The sequence below is a fragment of the Anser anser genome (assembly GCF_964211835.1).
Source record: "Anser anser genome assembly, chromosome: 22".
In the NCBI taxonomy this organism is placed as follows: Eukaryota; Metazoa; Chordata; class Aves; order Anseriformes; family Anatidae; genus Anser; species Anser anser.
Window position 1 is genome coordinate 4395129 of NC_139743.1, and position 18933 is coordinate 4414061.

General features: G+C 47.7%; 1 protein-coding gene across 1 annotated transcript in view; it reads left to right on the forward strand.

Moving 5' to 3' along the window:
* Positions 1–18933, forward strand: part of ALG9 (ALG9 alpha-1,2-mannosyltransferase) — a 30151-nt gene that overhangs the window by 5719 nt on the left and 5499 nt on the right. Inside the window, exons 9-14 of the mRNA XM_083808578.1 lie at positions 3716–3838; positions 5636–5790; positions 7623–7752; positions 8477–8624; positions 8939–9068; positions 15069–15199. Coding sequence (XP_083664704.1) covers positions 3716–3838; positions 5636–5790; positions 7623–7752; positions 8477–8624; positions 8939–9068; positions 15069–15199 — 817 coding nt within the window. The remainder of the gene's footprint in view (positions 1–3715; positions 3839–5635; positions 5791–7622; positions 7753–8476; positions 8625–8938; positions 9069–15068; positions 15200–18933) is intronic.

The window sequence follows — 18933 nt, forward strand, 5'->3', positions numbered from 1 at the left end:
AAATAACTAAGCTGGTGACTTCAGTAGGATTCCGAAAGGAATTAGAAGTAATTTATGGATGTCAAGAGGTATCAGAGTTGTCATCAGTGATATCTAATCAGCAGGCAAATCGTCTGCCTTTCAGGGGTTCCCGGGGACTGGCCATTTGGGATGCTGGGTGAGTTACAAGGTCTGAACCTTGATGGCAAGGCCGTGGTGCTTGTTTGGAGCTGCCGCTGCGCTGCATTGTTCTTGTTCTTCATGTTCTTGATGTCTCCCAGATATGAAAAGCAGCAGAGCGTTATGTTTCCAGGCTTCAGAGGACTGGTAGAGACTTCAGGGAGCTTAGGGTGCAAGGTCTCTGCAATGTCTGTCGTGTTTTTTCAGCCCCATCAAGGTATTCTGGGAGGAACTGAGCTGCGGTTAGTGGCGAGGCTTTCTGGCCGTGCCCCGCAGGCCATATTTGGTGGTTCATTTGAAGGGCTGTTTTGGGTGGTGCTGAGTGGTGAATCGTTCCTTGTGCTATGGCACAAGATGACAACAGCTGCTTTGCCGTGGTCCTTCATCTCTGCAGGAAGGCTCTGAAGTCTGTTGCTGTGAATTTTCTGTAATGGAAACTCCAGGCTCTGTTTCTGATGGGTTTTGGCATGGGCTCATGCCTGACCTTTTCCACACTGGTGCATGAGTTGTTTCCAGCAGCCTCCAGGGACCAATCTATTCTGAAGTGTTTTATTCATAGTGACATTCATATAACATCCTCAGGCTAGAAAAAGAGCCTGCTTGAAACTGCTCTTTAATGCAGTGTGGCCAGGACAACAGCGTGTGTTTGGAGAGCTTCAAAACGCTTGGGGAGAATAACGCTGCGAGGGGAGATGAAAGGCTGGCCAGTGCCTTTTGGCTTTGGAACAGGGATTTCCCAACTTTCACATGATTGGAGCAAAAGCTGCTGGAGGTTGCAGAATAATCAGCCTGTATCATCTTCAGCGTAAGCACCACGGTATTTTTTTATTTCTAGTTTTGCGGTTTGCATGCAGACTGGAGTCCTGAAGAAAAGGCTATTGGTGTTTTCTTCCTTCAGCACTGTGTCCCTTCTGGATTAATGTAGTCTATGCAATAAACAATTCCCAGGGGTGATTATTAGGCTTCTATAGCCGAGGGAAAGGAGCTGCTAAGCAGATATCCCTAAGTCTGATTCTGAGGCCTTGGGGTGTTTTTGTGTGCGTGGGTCTCAAAAACACTCGATTCACAGCAAAGGCTTTCCCCCGCTTCCGGAGATCAGAGCTTGGCTCTGGCTTGCCTTGTGATTGCACTCGGGGAAGTTTTGTTCAGCTCAGGTGAAGTGTGCTGGGGCTGTTTGTGTGACACCTCGCTCTGTTGAGTCCTGGTTCTTAAACAGAAGGAAAATAAATGAAACGCTGAAAGAAGACTGTTTGTTATGCTAGGACTGAATCAGTCTTGCTTAGAATGAGGGCTGTGACTCATGATCAAATTATTGTGACTTAATTACTGCTTAACAGCTGAGCTACAATGCTGGGCTGTATGCAGGCTTTCAGCCTGTGACAGACACGAGATGGGGGCCACCATAGCTGGAGCCCGTTCCGGAACACCCCTGCTTTGTCCTGAAGCAGCCTCACCATCGCCGGGATGAAGCCGCAGCATGGTAGCGTGTTAAGCTCTAGCAACTTCTCTGTAGTTCGATATCCAGAAGTGCTCCTGAAGCCTGGGGCAGAGCACGAAGTTCAGAACAATTTCTGGCTCAGCGTCTGGCACTGCTTCCAGTTGTTCTCCCCGTGGAACCGTAGTACCGTGAGCTGTGGCTGAGGCAGGGTCTCCCGAATGGCTTCATCAGCATCTCCTGCAGCCCGTGTCTGCCCAGCTCTGGCATGCGGGGTGCTGACAGGAAGCTAAATCTTCTGCCGTGGTCTGCAGGCGATGCTGTGGAAGCATCAATCTGTTCTTTGAAGGTCTGGGGCTTGTCTGTGCTGTGCAGCTTACCCGTAGCCTGAAGACGCTGGTGGGTAACAGTTTGTATCAGTTTAAGAGAGCTGCTTTCTCATGCTGAAATCTTCTGTGTTAAAGCAGCCATAGCTTGCAGTGGGAGTAGGGAAGCAGGCTGTGGTACCCACATCTAGCACGTTTGTTTTCATAGGGAGAGACCTTGGTGCTCTACAGAACTTGTTACTAGTGTGGCCTAGTCAGTGTTAACCCTTCTGTAAGTCCTTAGAAACCTGTTGTGTTGTCTCAGAAGAGAATCTGGAGGTGCCGGGGCTGAGGAAATAAAACCAAGCCCTCTTCATACACGCTTGTAGGTGTCCACTGGAAGATTTACAGCGTGATAACCCAGAGTGCCTCAGGATTTCCCTCCACAGACGTCCCGCTCAGCAGCCCTGATTTCTAAGGAGGGAAACATGCTTCAGTTCGTGTCCAGTGCTTGACCCCATCTTTCAGTCTCCTGTATCCTATATTCAGACTTCCAGACTGAGGATTGTACTCCTGTGGGACTAGAAAGAATTATGAGGCAGGTGGAGAGAGAAAGATGTTTTTTGTTGTGTTTTTTTTTGTTGTTGTTCCCTTAAGGACCCTTACTTCCCAAAACCTGAACCTGTAATTGCAATTTGCTTTCAGTGCTAACAACTAAATGTTTTGTAAACAAACACAAGTTGCTTGGACTTTGCTTTAGTAACTCCAGCTACGTGTTCCTGACATTACTAGTGCAGCTTCTAATCATATTTAACCGTAGGAGCTGCCGAGGTTTTGGGTTTTCCTTGCTGCTTTTCAGTTGTCTGATTAATTTCAACATGGACCCTTTTTAAGTGGCTCTGATTGCAGGAAATTGCTGTGGCATGTGACACATGTCACAACAGTGCAGTGATTAAAGCCCCCGCATGTCATTTGCTGACTGATTGAGCTAATCGCACTGAGAAAGTGGCAAACGTGCAGAGAGGAACTGGCGTTCCTTATTGTTTGGGATTTTAAGCTTCGGGAATTAAAAGTCCAAATAAATGACAGCTGGACTGGAATTTGTCAGTTTGCATCCTTCGAAGCTTGCAACCAATACCCAAGTATGTAATATCAGGAGGTGGAGTTGGCTTGCTCCTGTTAAAAGCGGTGCTGTAAGAACATATTGAAACAGGGAAATTTTAAGTGGTGTTGACACTGAGGAGGTACCAAAACTGGCGTCTGGGTGAACGGTAGCGGCAGAATCTTTTGGGTGAAGTGTGAGCGTGAGCTCTTCTGCCATTTTCTGTTTCTGCTGCCACGGAGTATACATCACCACTTCAGAATGACAATCATCTCTTGTTAACATTACATGGCTTTGTGTTGTATCTGTTGCTTCGTTGCAATGAGAATGAATTTGGAGGAGAATTTCCTGGCTTTAGGGGTTACAGCCTCTTCTTTCTGCGGCGGCTCTTAATGCAAGGGTGAGTTCTGTGTTGCAAAACCCCTTGCTGGACAAGGCTGACTGTTAGAGTTGCCTTTGATACGTGAGCAGCAGATGTGAAGTTTACTGTGACCCAATGAAAACAAAAGAGAAAAATAATTTAAGAAAAGACAATGATCCAGTGATCTGTCCATACCCTTTCCATTCCTTGGCTTCAATATGCTTGCAGTGGGGAGAGTTGATGTCTGCTGCTGGTTCTCTGTCTGTGTCAGGCAGAGGAGGAATGAAGCTGCTCTGACATCCAGATCTCAAATATCCTTATGTTCAAAAACTTTTTCCTTTTTCTCCCTTCAGGTACCGAACCCTGGTCCTTCTATTTCATCAATGGCTTTCTGAATTTCAACGTGGCATTTATTTTGGCGCTGCTTGTGCTACCGCTGACTTATCTCATGGAGTGCCTGCTTCAGAAGTTTCATGGTGAGTGCAGGATAGCTGCGAGAGCTGAGCACAGAGAGCCCAGATCGCAAACCTTGTTAGTAAAGGGAGAGCTTGTCTGCCAAAGAGCAGCTTGCCTTTATTGGAAGTGAAACCAGGCTCAGGGAAAGTTTTTGGAATAATAGCGCAGTTCCTAGAGCTCATTACTCAGTTCAGTGTTAACCACACAGTGGAATTACTGTGTAGAAAGAGGAGGCAGTGAGATGTATCTACTGTGCTGTCTGCAAAAGGGCAGGAATGTGTCTTTTCCCTTTAAGGGCGATTCCTGTGTTCCCTGTCTTCACCTCAAGAAGAACATTGTGTTGTGAAGGCTAAGCTGTCCACACACAGAGTGAGCTTAACAAGTTGTACAGTATACGTAACCCTCAGCCAGAAATACAAACGCGTTAGCAGTAGCCCTGTCAGAACTGTAAGGTGAGGAGGAACCACGTACCCATGGCTGTTTCCATCTCACCCGCAGCAGGAAATGGCAGCCTTGGCTGCTGGCTTCCACTGTTACGTTTTTATGTCGCTGCCAGGATGTTTACTGCGATAGTCTGGGAGAACAGGGCTGGTTTTAGGCTTTTTCATTGCTGGGGTTGAGCCTGCACAAATGCATTCTCTGCTCTGTGCTGCTGCCAACGTAGGGATTGGACCTGGGCTCTTCTGTGCTCTGCAACTTGCACAACTGAGTCCTCTCTACTGAGGGTAGAGACAGGAGGAGCTAGAATATTCCTTGCTTCATATGGGGCTTTGTCCTGATTAAAATGACCTCAGTCTGACTGTGTGATGTCTGCAAGTGGCTGTAGAGAAGATGTGTTGAAAGTGTGGATGTTCCTTTGCTGTTGTGTAAGGAAGTTTCATTAAGTGTCAGCTGCACTCTCCAGATTCATCAGTCCAGTCAGGGCTCTACTCTCTGAATTTTACTGAATACAAGAAACAATAATATCATAAGCCTTGCTGAAAACGTACGTTGACGGGTATTTGCTGATATCAGTTCTTCGGATACGACTGACGTACTGTCAGAAACCAGTAAAAGCTCAGTAGGAGATCCTGTAAACGCAAGATTTCCTGCTGTTCGCTTGGTGTTCTTGTTCTTAACAGCAGGAGCCACTCTGCTGAGTGCATTGCTCGTATTGTCTGCGAAATGCCGTTAGCTTAATTGTTTAACTCTGCTGTTGGGAGTAGCAAGGGGGCAGAAAAGGGATTGAAAATTGTCAGGCACTGTGGAACCCTCTGCAGCGTGACTAAAATTCAGGGTAATTGTTGTTATTTTTGAATCGGTTATTTCCTGTGCTGAGCAGAAGGTGCCTGAGAGACCTCTTGTGCTGTTATTTTTGTAATGAAGCAACGAAGGCTGTGGAAACGCCAGTTGCCAAACAACCATTTGCAAGGAAGGGATAGGTCCAGAGGCGAGTCTTCCTAATCTGTGTTGTGCAGCACGCTGCACAGTGGGAAATCCAGAACTTCGGACTACCTGTTTAGACGTGCCAGTTCTGGATGGATTTGGTCACTTTGGGTTCAGCAGCCCGATCACTTGTTCTCTGTGTTTTGAAGTCGGTTGAAATTTTTGGTGTCGTGGGAACCTATGAAAATTCTCTGAGCAAAATCCTATAGTGAGTGGGCGCGTTACCTGGGTTGTAGCAACACCGCTGCTCAGAACGTGACCCGTTTGTGTCTGGAGAACGGGCTTGGGAATGTGAGACGTGATAATGCACCTGGTGGGTGTGTGCAAGAGGAGGAGTAGGATAAACTCCTCTTGGTAACATTGCTGCTCTGCTGAGTGTGTGTTTCTTTCAGTTCAGAATCTGGGCCGTCCCTACTGGCTGACGCTAGCTCCTATGTACATCTGGATCGTCATTTTCTTCAGTCAGCCCCACAAAGAAGAGAGGTTTCTCTTTCCCATCTATCCCCTCATATGTCTCTGCAGTGCTGTAGCTCTGTCTGCTCTTCAGGTAAGTTTGTGGATTGTGGGGTTTAGTACTTTCAGTGAGCTCATACCTTTAGGAAGCTGCTGGCTCGCTTCTTTAACGTCGCTTCCCAAAGCTGTAAATTGATGTAACAGCAAAAATATTTGGGACTTCCTTCCCCGAGCATTATACAGCATGAGCTAATCCAATAATCTTGGCCTTCAGTCCAGACTTCTTAATAACCTGTCTGGACTATTAAAATCATTGTCTGGGATTATATCGAGTGGTAAGCAGTCGAGAATATTTCCTTAACTAATTATTTCGCGGTGACTTTGAATCCTACCATTCTCCATGGGGGAGCTGCTGCTGAGGAACTCTTGTGATGTTGCAGCACCGATGCAACATCTGAGAGCTGTCACAAGCATTAGTAACTTGCTTATAGCTTTGTGGCTTCTTCGTCTGCTGTAAAACAAGATTTAAGGGATAGGAATGTGAGTGTGTATAGGAAATGTTTGTGTTTTATTTTTTGTATCCTGGTAGGAATCTTCACTGATTCGAAAAACTAATCTTGTTTAGGCATCAGGAAATTGTTTTGGGCATTTGAAGAGCCAAAAGTAAAAACCAATTGCAATGCTTCATAGAGTAAAGCATTCCAAATTGAGCTTTGGGAAGGTTTATATCAAAATTACGTCTGTCCTCTGCGAAAGAGGCACAGCAATGCAGTCACTTGTCCCTGCTGGAGCCCACTGCAGCTGTTCTGCCTCGTTCTGCCATTACCCGTCTGTCCTGCTATGCCCCACTGCTGGCTGATCCTGTCCTGAGCTCCCTGCTGGTGTCCCCAGCATCCCTCAAGCACTCTCACCCCCCACCAGCTAGTTGCTGTCCTGGCTGTTGATCTCCCAGTGTTGTTGATGCTTTGCAGAGCTAGGCTGGAACACCCAGAGGAGTTTGAGCCCTTGTGTTTGTTAAAGGATCGAGCTCCATCATGTCAGCAGTTTTGTCTCTGACTGAGAATTACTGTGTGCTGTCAGAAGATTGATCGGAGGGCAACAGCTTAGGACATTTGTCACACATGGCTTTAGAAAACTCTAGTGTGTGTTTCTGTAATTCATATTTTAAGTTTGACATTTTGTCCAGTATTCAGTATCTAGCTGAGAATTTAATTGAATTTCCTCTAGTAGTGCAAGCTTGTCAGAGAATCTGCTCCTCCAAACCATGCGGATTTGGCTATTACGAGAAAAATGCAAACAAGACAAGAGGAGCAGAAACCAGGTTAGGACAGGAAGCGAGTAACGATTCCTGCAGCAAGGCAGAGCAGGAGGAAGGGACCGAGCCAAGTATTCAGTGCAGTTCCTCCTGGCTTTTTCTAGGAAGGCTTTTAAATTAGAAAATCCTAAAGGGCTGTTCCAGAGCTGCGTGCGTTTAAGGGTGTCTGTAGGATGCGCTGTTGTGTTCTTCTGTCCACTCCAAAGCTGTAGTTTGTGCAGGTGGGGCACGCTCCTTTACCGGGGAAGTCAATCCACCGTTAAAAATGGGAGCAGCCTGTGTAGGGAATCCCACGGGAAGCTTCTGAAAGGGACGCTTGCTGTTGGTTCACCTGGGAACAACCAAGCTGGAGCCCTGGCAGAGGGCACTTCACAGCTTGACCAGAGGCCTTCCTAGGGCAGAGAGCTGAAAAGATTAAGGGGTAAGAAATGTGGCTGCACCATGCGGGTTTCTGTGTATTTTTATGGGTCTGAATGAAAAAGTGAAGTCACAGACCAAAGAACTGGTGGGAGATACATGCACTGCTTTAACGTCCTTGTGAAAAACATGATTCTGATAAAACATCTCAGAGTTTGAGTAACTTTATATCGACTCTTTTTTTCCTTTCGCAGAAGTGTTACCACTTCGTATTCCAGCGCTACCGCCTGGAGCACTACACAGTCTCCTCCAACTGGTTGGCTCTGGGGACTGTTTTTCTCTTTGGCCTTTTGTCACTGTCACGCTCAGTTGCCTTATTCAGAGGTGGGTATTTTAGACTGGTTCTGTGGTTTCTCGGGCATCGGTCTTGGCAGGCCTTAAGGTCTGCCAGGGTTGTGCTGCTTTGACTGTACCAGCACAGGAAAAATATGGCAATCCTGAATGTTTGGGTGCCATTGTTGCAGGAAAAGGAATAAATTCTAATGGTGTCACCATTAATGAATGTGAACGTGTATGTATGTATGTATAACTAGAATTAATCAGTTAAAAATCTGTTGCCCTTCACCTAGTACAACTAAACGATGTAAAATGTGTACCTAGACTCGTATTTAGGCAGATACTTACAACTTGCAAATGTATGATCCCACTTGAAACAAACATTTTCGCGTGTAAAACTTGTAATTGGGTGCATTTATCCTTAATGAAGATGGATTAAGTAAGGCTGTGATCCTTAAGTGCTTCCTTGGCTCACAGCCATGCAGCAAGCCTTCCCACCGCATCAAAGTTAGGTAGCAGCAGTGCTTTTTGCTTGATAGTAGCCACTGACAGTCAGGAGAGGAGAATGGGAATAAAGGTGTCATGGTGCAAACACCTCTAGCATGTTGGGGAGCTTTGAAGTCCAGCCACTTCTCAGCCTAGACAAATTATTTTCTTCATTCAGTTACCAATTAAAAATATATATACAAATATTTATTTATAGTCTTTCCAAAGAAGTCATTAAAAATTGTCCATTTCTTCAGTCTTATTTACAAATTCCTGCCTTCTGTAGGCTACCATGGGCCTCTGGACCTGTATCCAGAATTTCACAGGATTGCCACTGACCCGAGTATTCACACTGTGCCAGAGGGGAGACCAGTTAACGTCTGCGTGGGAAAGGAATGGCACAGATTTCCAAGCAGCTTTCTCTTGCCAGAAAAGTAAGTCGTTTAACGTAAAAGATACGATTTGATGAGCTCCGTAAGGAGGGGCACTTCACATGAGAAGGATTTATGGGAGTAACCTTCAAGACCTCGTATGTTTGTCACCAGCATATCCAAAACAAACAATGTACAAGTTTGGTGTCAACAGATTGTTGGTCACAAAGTAGTGTAAATCTGCAGGGTGACTGTCCTAGCAGTGCTGTCTGCCCTCAGGAATGAAATGTCCTGGGTTATGCTTTTGGTTTTCTCCATGCAAACTGTTACTAGCTCCTGCAGTTCCCTGCCGCGCTTTCTGACGCTGTTCTCTGCAGTTGGCAGCTCCAGTTTATCCTGTCGGAGTTCAGGGGCCAGTTACCAAAACCCTTTGCCAAGGGACCAATGGCCACACGGATCATTCCCACTGACATGAACGACCAGAACAAGGAAGAGCCATCTCGATACGTAAGGACGACATTCCTGTTTCGTTTCCATTACCTTACTGTACCATTTATATTAATACAGTGCCTAGAACTGTGGTTGGTCTCCCCATTTTGTGTCCCATGTCACTACCGTTACAGAACAAAAATGGGCTCTCTGCAGCACTTGGAAAGTTCCCCGGTTGTGTGAGTCTGCTTTCTGTTTGTACTTCATCTCTCTATTTTTCATCTGAAGAGGTGAAAAAAAAAAAGAGAAGTAATATGTTCTGGTTACTGCAGTCTGGGGCTTGTTATAACGTTACTGCGATTACAGGAAAGTGAACTGAATGAGTAGCTTGAAATCCCCAACAGAAGATGTTTGTCACTGAGCAGGGATTGACGCTTCCTTAGTACTTTTCTTTTAAAATATATTCATCATTTACAACAGAGGAGGAGGAACTTAATTTGGAAATCACGGGAACAACTGCATCGGTGATTTCAATGGGAAGCCATTGATGGATACTGGTGTTACCGACTTGTTACAACTTTTTCTTGCATTATCTAAACAACAATGGCGCATGCATATGAGTATTTATCAAATTATTGTTAGCTCATTTCTCTGAAATTATTTAGCAGCTTAAATCTTAGGGCGTGCTAAATGTTCTTTGCGGTACAGGAAATATTAGGTGTTTAGTTATCCTTCCATTTTTTGCCTCGAGGGTGAATGAGGGGAACTGCCAGTGTATGCGTGGTCCTTTCTTCATCCTCTCCCCACCTGGCGGAGAGCTGTGCTTTGTCCACCAGAGTCCAGGAAGCGCTTGTGTGCAGTGCATCAGGTCTCTGCTTTACCTGAGAGGGTGGATCCTGGCTGAAGACAATGGACGAGCACTTTTTTTTATTAAGTTTTTCATAGTTTTGGCCTGTTAAGCATTTTATGAGCACTTGTGATCTCCTCAGAGATGTGGCTGGAAGGCAGCACTCCAAGACGGGAGCCAACTGTGTGGGTAAAAGCCGAGATCAACGTGCTGAGTGAAAGCTCTCTTCATTGGAGCGCCGTTGTGTAGTTATTGGAAGTGGGAAGGAGGCGTGTTCCCACCTGAGAGCCGCTGTCTGCCGCAGTGCATTTCATTTACGAAATCTTCAACTGTGGCGTATTTTTAGCACAGACAGCTGGCTGGCGCAGAGCCTGTGACTAATAGAACAAAACACACTTTTGTTTCATGGCTGCTCCTTAATGTCACCCGACAATTTTGTTACTTCTCATGCAAGCGAAAGGGCCCGGGACATGTTTAGAAATTGGCTACTTCATGTGAATTTTAAACAGAGTTTTAAAACTTTTGCTTCTGAGCTGTTAATACCAAGAAAACAAGATCTTTCCTCAAGTTTAAAGGAGCTTTTAAGGACTGCAAGCATACCCACATTAAGAAAAAAAAGTGAGTAGGCACTGGAAAGGACCGTCATAGCAAACAAATACAAACAGCGTGAGTCTGCTGGCCCCTTAAAGGGGAGAAAATGGTTCAAAAGAATCGTCAGAGCCATGGACACCTTAAAACCAATGAGTGTTTGCAGAAATGAGGCTGGTCTCGGTGTTTCAGCTGTAAGCATCTATTACTGCCCTGCTCGAAAACTGGAGTAAATCGGAGTGTTTCTGTTGCTGTGGGACACTGGGGGGAAAAAGTCATCTGGCCTTCTTGTTTTTGCAATTCTTCCTTCCTGAATCACAGTGAACAGCACTAAGCTTGTACTTATGCTACCGGGGAGATGGATCTGTCTCTCAAACTGCTAAGGAGGAGTTTTATTTCTTACAAAGGCATCCAAGCAGGAACAGTAGATTTAGGTTTAACAGCTGAAATGGTTAAAACTTCCTCACTTGAGGAAGGTGTTTTTTTTTTTTTAAACCACTTTGATTTTGCTTCTTTTCTAATTCCTTTTGCCTCTGTTTTGAGCTGCAGGAACCACCTGAAGCTTGGCTGCCTATTTTTTTATTAGAGCATTTTCAGTAGAACATCTTTCTGCTCAAAACAGTTTAACTTTCCAGGCAGTTTAACTAAAAAAACAAAACAGTTTAACTAAACCAGGCAAGCTCCTGTCTTTGCTCATTGTGGCCAGCTAACTCCTACCCAGACACCAGTGACAGACGTACAGCAACAGGCTGTGCCCTCAGCTCCATCTCTGCATTATGTCGTCCCCTCCTGTACTGTATTCCTCTTGCAGTGGTAGAAAGGAAATCTTTCACCTGTCAGATAATTCCTAAGCATCGGAGGTGCCAGCCCTTTTAAGGGGAGAATGTAGAACGGAAGAAGTGAGATTAATCTTAGTGCTGGAGGCAGCTACTTTTTTCTCCAAGAGATTCTACATAACTTACAGGAAGAACTTGGTTAGTGGTTTGGGAGCCTTTGCTAATGAGCCAGAACCTCTCTCAGGGCCTGGAATGTTCTGATACAGTGCAAGAAGTGGATTCAATATTTTCCTTGGTGTAAGTTTCCCATGGTGTAACTTCATCTGCTGCTCAGTTGTGATGCCACGGAGCCATCTGGTATCCACTTAATTAAATTGTTTTCAGCCTTTAAATTGTAATAATAAACCCCAAAGTTGCTTCAGAAGAGTGAATGCAAGCACGTCTAAGGAAGTTTGCAGAGTGAACTGAAATGTGGGATCCTGAAAGGAAGAGTTTGAGGGAATAAGACAAAATAAGACGTGGTCATCCTGGAGAATGTTTGGTTCGTTTCAGCTGCCTGCGTTTAACGTAACGTGGGTAGCGGCGGCCTTTGATGTGCGTCTTAAGGGACCTTATCGGAGTCCTTAGTCTTCCCCTTCCACCAGCCCGTTGCTCAGCCTGTTCGCAGAAGAAGTAAATCTGGAGCAGGCTGTCCTTTTACAAACGCCAGTGATGTGGTCTTGCCAGAACTTCCCCATAGCCTGAGCATTGATGATCCTGTGCCTGGGAAAAGGTGAGGTTGCAATCTACAGGCTGTGCAGAGCCCCTGCGGAAGGAACCAAGGCCCAAGAGTTTGTGTAACCCGCTGAGCAATTCTCTGTGCACTGCTGGCAGGATCCGATGGTGATGCCGTGTGATGCTGGGACCATGGAGCCCGTTGTTAGGCAATAATTGAGCACAACTGTATTTCTGTTGCTGTCTTCAGGGAAAAACAAAACACAAAGAGCCTTAGAACCGGTTTACGCTAAGATGCATGATGAAAATTCGTAGCCTAGCAAAAAAATGTATTTACAGGTTGCTCAGTCTCCTGAATTCTCCAGAAAATCAATGGATTGCTCAGTGAAAGGTCTCCTCGTTTATGCCTGGGGGTGGAGAGGAGGCACGTTGCAAGTGTGCAGCCGTCTTCTTGTTGGTGCAGTTGGGAGTTCAAACACAGGCTTGGCAGCAGCAGGGTGTTCGGGAGGAGGCTGGCCGTACCTTTCAGTTGCTTGCCAATGTCCTTGTTGTTTGCTGATCTGATGGGACCGGGATGAGGTGGCACAGAGCTGCCTGGCACTCCGCTATCTCTGTCCCCCTGGCTGCAGGGAGTGGGGGCAGCTGGAAACTGAGGTACTGCGGTTGAGAACTCGGTATTTTTCCGAAATGCCCACGTTAAGTCTTTCATCTCTCCTTTGCATTCCACGGGGATGAAACACCAGCGCAGCTAATGAGACTATTGTTAGGTTGCAATTATTTATTAATCAAAAATTGTGCTCTGTCTTCTGTTGCACGTAACCTGAGGAAAGGCTTTGGTTATGTCTTTTTCAATATCTAAACATACGTGTTCGAGTTCCTTAATGTCTGCCAAATGGAAATATCCAGTTTACTGAAGGGCACAACCAGTAATTACTAGGATGTACTGTACTTCACTGGTGCCTTTTCCCAGAAATTTCAAAACACCACTACATTTTAATGTTCGACGCTTAATAACGTACCAGTGGCAGAAGTGGGAGCTGTCAGTCCCCTTTGGCAGTTGGGAGTACTGGCGTGCTGCGAGGAGGGATCGCAGACCAAAAAAAGCATCCAAGGGTTCTCGGTGTTCTCAGTTCGCAGAAAGAAACGTTTGAGAGAGGACGTCCAGATGAATCCGATTGGAAGTGGAACGAGGGCATAAGTTGCAAGCATCGGTCCTGTTGATTTCTAGTGCCCCTGAGGTCGGCGCTGCAAGCTTTTGCCAGAAAACTCAGCCAGTGCCAGATGTGAGAATGTGCGACCCTTGGCTGACAAAACCTCCTGCCAGCAAAACAGCCGAGTGCAGGGGCAGGAGCTGGTGGAACATGCTTTTAGTGGCTAAAAGTCCCTATGCCAGGGAAAGCTCGGCCTTGCTGCTGTACCTGAGTCTCTGGAGTGCTTGCTTGCTCTCGAAAATGACTTGGGGTGTCACTTGAAGATGGCTAGGTCTTCAAGAGGGAGGATATCAGGCCTTGTTCACACACCTGTCCTGCCCTCTGGATCTTTCATGCTTAATGCAGGGGTTTCTAGACGACGGAGCTTCTTGTTGAGCTGCCTTTTGTGAAGCTTCTCTCACATCTGGTGGTTGTTAAAGGGAAATTTGTCCTGATAGGAGCTCAGCTCTGCTCTGTAGCTGAGAGTTGGTGTTCCTCTCAGCAGCTCGCGTGTATGTCTGTAGGGGAAGATGTAAGGGGTGGGGGGAACAGGGCAGGAAGAGTGGGCTGTGAGCTAGGAGGGCCATAGCCCCAAATAAACGAGTAGGGCAGCCTGCTCGTATCCAAGAGCGCTCTTCCCCTGCAGGAAGGAGCAGATTGCACAATGCGAGTCTCCTGAGGACAATGCCCACAGCCTGTTTAACTGCGAGGTCACACACAGCTCGTTGCTGTGTTGTTGCTTCCTCGACTACGTTTTCATAACTTGACCAAGCGTTACCAAACACTTCGGTCAGGGCAAAGCAGTTCCTTGCGTCACGGGCAGCTGATAAAGGCATGACTGCACTGATACCGACCGGCGAGGTCCAAGAGGTGCAGTGTGATGTTCATCTGCTGCGGGAGGCGCCGAGGGTCACTGCTGCTACAGCCCAGGTTATTCGTGCACCAAGCCCAGCAGGACTTGTGCCAGGCAACAGGCTTGCTCTGCCAGAGCTGCTGGCTTTCCACGATTCTGCTCAAGCCCTGCCAGGAGACGACAAGATGAGGACAGTGAGGGTTGTGGAGTTAACTGGTTGTGGAGCTCGTGTGATCAGTTTTTGGGTAACCCCTACTGGTTTATACGTGCTCTGAGCTAAATGCTCTGGAAACGTGTGCATCTGATCGTAAAAACACTGGCTGCGTACGACCCAGGAAAGCCATGGGTTAGGGCGTTTGCAGAGGAGCGTGTTGTGTGACTCGTGTTTTGCTGCTCGCTATAGAATGTCGTTAGCGTGCTGCCTCCCAGTTTGCAGTCAGAGTAGATGTGACTAGCGGAAGACATTTCAGAGCAGGCCCACAAGAATGACCCCGCGGGTAGGAAACATGACTATAGAAGGAAGAGTGAGTAAAAGAGGGCTGCAGAGCAGACGAGCCGTTTTCAGATAACAGAGCTCAAGTATGTAAAAAGAACTGCAAAAAAACATTCCCTTGTTCATGGTGTAAAACAAGCAGGGACAGGCAAAAACTAAGAAAAGAGAAAATTCAGTTCAGGCATCAGGAAAGCTTTCTAACAGTAAAGATAGTGAAGTCTTCTGCCTGGGGACCTTGTGGAGTCAGCATTGTAAGAAGTTTTTAAGAGCTTTTTAGAGAACCACAAGGCAAAATACCGGCAGAATTGGTTCTACTGCCTCAAATTCCCCCCCTGTGAGTTGACAGTTGTTCAGTAAGAGAGCTGGCAGTGGTACTTCCTCACGCAGGCAGCCCAGGACTTCCCTCCTGTGACCAGGGCAGCAGTGATAGCTTTTACTCCTGCATAAGGGTTTCACTTGAAAACATTACAAATATTTTACTATGTATCCTGCAAAAAGCCTTTTCCCTGTTGCTAGGAATACAAACCCCTTGTCATAGATAAGTGACAGCTTGTGTAAATAGGCACAGGCAACCAGAAGCCTACAGGAAATAAACAAGCATCTTTTTCTTTCTGCAGGTTGACATTTCCAAATGCCACTACCTGGTGGACTTGGACACAGCAGCTGAAACCCCGAGAGAGCCGAGGTATTCCTTGAACAAAGAAGAGTGGGTGACCATTGCCTACAAGCCATTCCTAGATGCTTCCAGGTATGTTTGCCGTGTTTGAGAAGGAATGAGAAAGGCTGGCAGATCTGTCAACTAATGTTTTTTTGCAATTATTTGCTTACAACTGTAGAGGAGAGACACATTGGCAAATGCCAGCTTGAAATCCCCTCTCCAGTAGAGGCAGCTTGCTGGTTACAGTGGAACCTTTGTCAAACTTGCACGCAGAACATTAATTACCTGGGTGGCTTTAGAGTGTTAAGCAAGCTGGGAAGGGCGAGGAGCAAGGATTATTTTTAAAAGGAGTCTTCCCTATGCATTTCTCGCTGATGTAGCGGGTTTTGTTTTGCCTTTTAAAGGAATAAGGTGTAGGCCATCTCCTCCCAGCGGACCTGTGAATCTGCTGTCGTTTCAGCCAAATTCGATAGGCAGGTGTAAGAGTCTTTGAGACTGCCTTACAAGATCTGTGAAAGCTGGCAGGCAGGAGGCAGACTCAGTGAGTGAGAAGTCATCGAGGTCTTTTGACATCAGAGAACTCCTGTAAGAGCCCCCTGTCAGAATGCGGTTCTTCATTAGTTCTGCTGCTCATGGGGTAAGTCGTGCATTTGGAGAATTTCTGTGAGAAGCAGAGGTTGAAATACCTGTCCTCCAGGCTGGCGGGGTGGGATCCAGTTTGTCCAGCTGGGGGTGTTTTTAACACATCCCTACAGAGCCAAACCCTCAGCTGTAAGGGATGTTATTCAGTCGCTTCAAGCTTGGGTCATGAAGCTGTCATAGCAGGACAGAGAGCTTGACTGGAAAAGTCTCTGTAAAAAAAACAAACAACCCGGCAAAAATTAACACAGGGTTCAGTGCCCTCCTGTTTTCTGTGCGAGACCTTCATGACTTCCTCCTAACGGGCCCCTCCAGGGAGTGGGGGCTGGTGAAAGCAGTCGGGCAGAGAAGGAGTGATAATACGCTTTTCCCAGGGGTTGCTCTGGTGTTGCCAGCTTGCCGACACAAACAAGTTTCCTTGGCACGGTTTTCCATGAACTCTGCTTGCCCAGCGACCTGCTGTTGTGGTAGAGGAGGGCTTGAGGAAGGGAGAACGGGATGGCCAATGACACTTAATGAGGCAAAAGAGGCAGCTGCGCAAGAGGATCGCAGAAGGCTCCTTTCGCAGAGCCTGTCCCCCTGTGTGTCTGAAGCTACATACACTTCTGCTTCGAAGCCGTGTTCTGATGCTTCCAAAGCTGGCTTATCTTGCTGTCCTCTGCCCAACAGCTGAACCTTGATTGTTTGGACCCGATTTCAAGTCCTTTGAAGTCGGTCAGAGGCACTGAATCAGTTCCAAATGGGTCAACCATGGGAATGTAATTTGCTGGAGGGGCTTTCAGAGGTACTAGGCTGCCATGCCAGCCTGCCTGATGAAAGCTAAGTGAATTATTCTGCTGCGGCTCTACATCTCGCAGGTTTCTCCAGGATGTCCTGCGTCTTCCGTGGCTCCTTTCCACTACTGCTCATTTTTCCTGTACTTAGCTGGTGTTTGTTAGAGAAGCAGTTGGTCTGTCTCATGGGGCGTTCTGGGTTATTGCACCACATCTCCTTCAGCTCCCACCCGTAGCCTCTGAGCTTCTGATGAAAGCTCACGATGTATAAATCATTGCTCTCTTTCTGAATCTGTTTTGTAGCCCATCAGAGGCTGTGTCCTGCTGAACACAACCTAGCGTCTTTCTGGAAGCAGCAGGACGCTGCATCTGCTGCTTTCGCTGGGAGTTGTCTGCCGTGCCACAGTAGGAACGCAGGCATTTCAAATCTTCTGCTGTCGCCAGGACTTTCTGTTCATCTCTAACTTAGCTGGGGGTGTTTCCTGTCAGGTGCTTGTGCATCTGATACCGTCTCAGTCCTGACCCCTCTCCAGCCTGCAATGCTGCCCTGAGTGCCGAGAGTTACCCTAGAGAAACGCATAGCTCAGCACTGAACCGAGCCCTTGTCGCTCTTCGCTGCTGCACTGCTGTTGCCATGTGAGCTGTTCTATGAAAAAAAAAGGTTTTTTCTTCTTTTCCCTTCTCTTCTTATTAGGGAAAATGGGTAGGATTAAAGAATTCCCCTGTTTACAGCCCAGTCGGCACCTTGCCAGGCTCAAACATCTGGCTGGCTGCTCAGGAACCGTCTGAGCACAGAGGTAGGGGTGTTGCAGCCCTGTGCTTCTAGGGAGAGATGCTGTCCAAGGGCTTCCTGCCGGACTCAGGCTGGGAACTTGTTCCCAAGCTAAGCAGTAAAAATCTGTCTAATCACTTGATGTATCATTCTGGGGTTTAGACGATCTAAACGGAACCCAGGTTTCCCCAAGCTGCGTGTGTTCTGCTGGCTAAGCAGCTCGGCAAGCCTGCAGCCAACCTCTGGTGACCCGCTCGGTGTGGGGAAGTGGGTGTGTGTGTGTGATCCTTCGTGTCTGCTCGAGAACAGGGAGAGCACGTGGCTGTCACCGCTGCAAGTAAGAGCTTGGCTCGTAGCAAAACGAGAATCTCACCGTGGGGCAGCAGCTCGGTGTGAGGAGCTGGAGACAGAGATCCTGCAACTGCTGCTGGTGGTAACAACGAGCTGAAAGAGCAGAACAGCAGGGATGGGGGCTCCCTGGGCAAGCAATCACCAGTTTAGACCGAGGAACGGGTCATCCAGGGGTGGTGGGGAGGGAAGGGCATCTCTCCGGCTGCTGCGACCTCCCAAAAAAGCTGCAGCCGCATCGCTGGGTGGCTGGAACAGACGAGGCTTTGCGGAGCAAGTTCCAAGAGGAGATGAGGCAGGTAGGTCCTGCTGGTGCCTCCTGCCGGCCTCCTCCTTTTCTGTTCTTTTGCGGCATGGCAATCCTCCGTGCTGTTCCTTATCAACACCTCGCAGCTGGAGGAGAGGGGAGCGGTGGAGGAGGCCAGGTTGCCATAGCAGCGGGTCTGATTTCCATCCCTGCTGCCAGTACCTCCCGGGCTCCCGCAGCGCAGCTCCCAGCGACGTGCTCTCTGCCTTCAGCAGGCCTCCAGCGCTCGGCAGGTGGGGCGGCTGCAGCGGCCGGGGGCGAGAAGGGCACGGGGGGCTCACCCGGGGACATCGCTGCTGCGGAGGGATGAGAGAACCGGCAGCGTGTCCCCTGCCTTGTCACCCTGCTCGTCTGGCACGTTTCCTCTTCCTCCCGAGGAAGAACAAGAAGCCAGGACCCGTGGCCTGTCTGGCAGGGCAGATGCTTAGCAGTGTGCCCAGCTCACCAGGATAACTCCTGGAGCGATGAAGGGCAGAAGGAAGGAGCACAGGAAGGTCTAAGCCGCCCTCGTTTCACCCAGTGCGTTGTTTAAGGGCATCACATTTAAAATCGGGTACTAGAGACAAGGTCGAGGCATCTTTTGCCAGCCATCCCTAACAGCATGACCGAGGGAAGTTTCAGAAAGGCTCTTTAGGATTGCCAGCTTGGGAATCGTTCTGAAATATATTTTTCAGTTCCTACTGGAAATTTGGCCTGTGGAAAAAAGCTAAGGTGAATGTGTGAGTAAAGGGCTCAGCTGGAGCCTGGTGCTCCTGGGGCTGTGGCCAGGAGTCTCAGACCCTCCCTGTACCGCAGCTCCCCAGCTGGACCAAAAGTTTGTTAGCTCCAGCAGCTGACAGTGAGCCTGAGGAGCTTCAGTTTGATACCAGCAGTGGCAGGTGAATATCGTGGCGTTATTTCGCATCCCGGTATTGGAATTTTGCTGCAGCGTTCTTGCAAAGATTTCCCACGGCAAACGTTCGTAATGGGTCTGCCCAGCTCCTTG